Source organism: Pinus tabuliformis, chromosome 6, assembly GCF_031772625.1.
Source record: "Pinus tabuliformis cultivar Carrire ecotype Pingquan chromosome 6, CPIR1, whole genome shotgun sequence".
NCBI classification, from domain to species: Eukaryota; Viridiplantae; Streptophyta; class Pinopsida; order Pinales; family Pinaceae; genus Pinus; species Pinus tabuliformis.
Window position 1 is genome coordinate 997172300 of NC_142292.1, and position 2364 is coordinate 997174663.

The 2364-nt window shown below is 36.3% G+C and overlaps 1 protein-coding gene across 1 annotated transcript; it reads left to right on the forward strand.

Moving 5' to 3' along the window:
* Positions 1-677: 677 nt before the first annotated feature.
* Positions 678-1580, forward strand: LOC149262351 (non-specific lipid-transfer protein-like). Its single transcript, XM_089384174.1, has 2 exons — positions 678-1202; positions 1353-1580. Exons 1-2 carry the CDS (start codon positions 838-840, stop codon positions 1360-1362), a joined length of 375 nt encoding a protein of 124 aa, XP_089240300.1. The 5' UTR covers positions 678-837; the 3' UTR covers positions 1363-1580.
* The last annotated feature ends 784 nt before the right edge of the window (positions 1581-2364 follow it).

Below are 2364 nucleotides of genomic sequence, written 5' to 3' on the forward strand. Positions count from 1 at the left end.
TCCAGGGCTTTTGCCTCCCGGGTATATAACTCTTTATCAATGGAATTATTCTGGTATGTTTTCTATACTTGGCCATACATTAACATAACGCACAACAAAGGTATGAACATATATATTTCCATGTTTATCATGGATATCATTTTGATTTATATATCTGGTGAATATATGTTTCTATCTCTATCAAAAATATTTTATATAAGCCGGACATCTTTCATACAATCTTGCCAAATCACAAGATGTGGAGAAATCCACACAACAGTCTATGTAAGGGCATTACCAAATCAAGTCATGTATGTTAATATCATCCAAAAACAATGAATATAATATAAATATATAGCTTTTTTTTTTGCGCTGAAAACGAGCTATTATTTACGCTCTAATCTTACTCAACTGCCTAGTTGATCAAGGTCGAATTCAGGACAAATCTTGGACAATCATAGCAAAAATCTAGAAGAGATTATTAATGAGACAAGACCTTCTAATAAAAGTCTAACGCCCAGTGTACCGAGTCCTGTGCACGGTTTGATGAGACGTTTAATGGCATACGTTGGGCATTGGACCTTACGGGCATGGCGTATGGGCCAACAAATTATTTGAGTAGTGAGTGGAGACCTTTTTGTCGCAGAGAAAATGAGAGAATACCATAGAGGCTTACCATAGTTGGGTGAGACATTTAATGCCATGCATTGCACATTGGAGCATATGGGTAGCTTCTTCTATTTATTGGGGTTTCCTAGTGCATTGGTTGTGCACTTCTGCATTTGATTGACAGTGTTTGTGTTTGGGGTATCTCTGGTGATCTTTGTGGCTGTTTTGTGAGTGACGAAAGTGTGAAAAATGGCTATGTCGAAGAAGATGGTGGAGGCTGTGTTTGTGGTTGGGCTTGTGGTTACAATGATGAATGTGTGGGGTGCTGTGAGTGTGGAAGGTGCCATATTATGCAACCAAGTGGTGAGTGCCATGACTCCATGCGCTACATACCTTCTAGGAAATGCAGCAACCCCTGCTGCGGCTTGTTGTCCTTCCATTCGTGGGTTGGACTCCCAAGTGAAAGCCACCCCTGATAGGCAGGCTGTTTGCAACTGCCTCAAGACACAAGCACAGTCATATGGGGTCAAGTTGGGAAAAGCCGCCAATCTGCCGGGTCTCTGTAAGGTCACCGATCTCAACGTGCCTATCTCTCCTAATGTTGACTGTTCCAAGTATGGACCTCTCTCTTTTGTTATTCTTTGCTTCTTTCTTTTTGATGCCGGCTCTCCGTCGAAGTTTGTTTTAACAAATATTGCACTGGATTATCGTTTGGAATTTGGACTAAAGGTTTTATTTTAATTTTTTTTTAATATGGCATGCAGGGTTCATTAATGAAGTCTGATGGCAATCAAATCTTGGCTGATGGTGTTTATTTTAGTGCTTTACTCTTAAGAATAGGTGTTAACAGTAGTATGCTATTAACGATCATTTGTAGTGACGATAGACTGTTTGTGTCTATTGGAGTCGCTCATGTGAAAGCTTGTTTTGTGAGTTTATATGATATAGTACATTAAAAAAATAAAAATACCAGCCGCCTTTAATTTTGTGTATCCTTGCATTCCAGACTGGTATTTATGACAATGATCTTCATTATTAGTGTTTGCTGTAAAATCAAAAGGACTGTTATGGGGTCATCTTTTGGGCCCTGCGTCCTGTTGCAAGGGGACGCGATATGTTGAATTATCAAAACATTAACGTCTTGAAGTTTAACGGTTTTAAGATATGGATCTACAGAACCGATATCTTATGGTAGGATTACGAGTCAAGGTCTCTATATCTTGCGACTTTCAGTAGAAGATACAGGCAACCAATATATACTGTTTATTAATTCTGAAGTTGTAATATGTTCACGATTAGATTTTTAATAAATGACTATAAATTAGAATAACAAAACATTTTTGTCAAATGTTAATGTTTTAATATTTCAATTATCTTTGTAACGGAACGAGAAATTATAGGTTTGTGTACATAGTGAATATGTGTGCAAAGGAAAATGGTATGTGTACATAGTGGATTCGTGTTTAATGGAGTGTTCTTGCAATATTATATATCCGTATTCGCAAATGAACTTTCAAATTTATCATGGATATATGTTATAGGTTTTTTGGTTTTGATTGCTACATCTTTAGATCATTGTTGATTTGTTTGATTGTTATATCTTTGGATCACACTTGATTGCTGTGAATGTTTTTCTCATTTCAACATTATATAGATGTTATCAAATTATTTTTTTATTTATAAAACTTTTACATTACATTAATACATGGGTTAATGATCTTCCAGTATTCACGGTTTGATAAAGGATTTTGTAGTTATCTAGTAGAAAAGCTTCAA

What these genes read in the sequence shown, in the direction of transcription:
- LOC149262351 (XM_089384174.1), top strand. Translation starts at nt 838, where the DNA reads ATGGCTATGTCGAAGAAGATGGTGGAGGCTGTGTTTGTGGTTGGGCTT.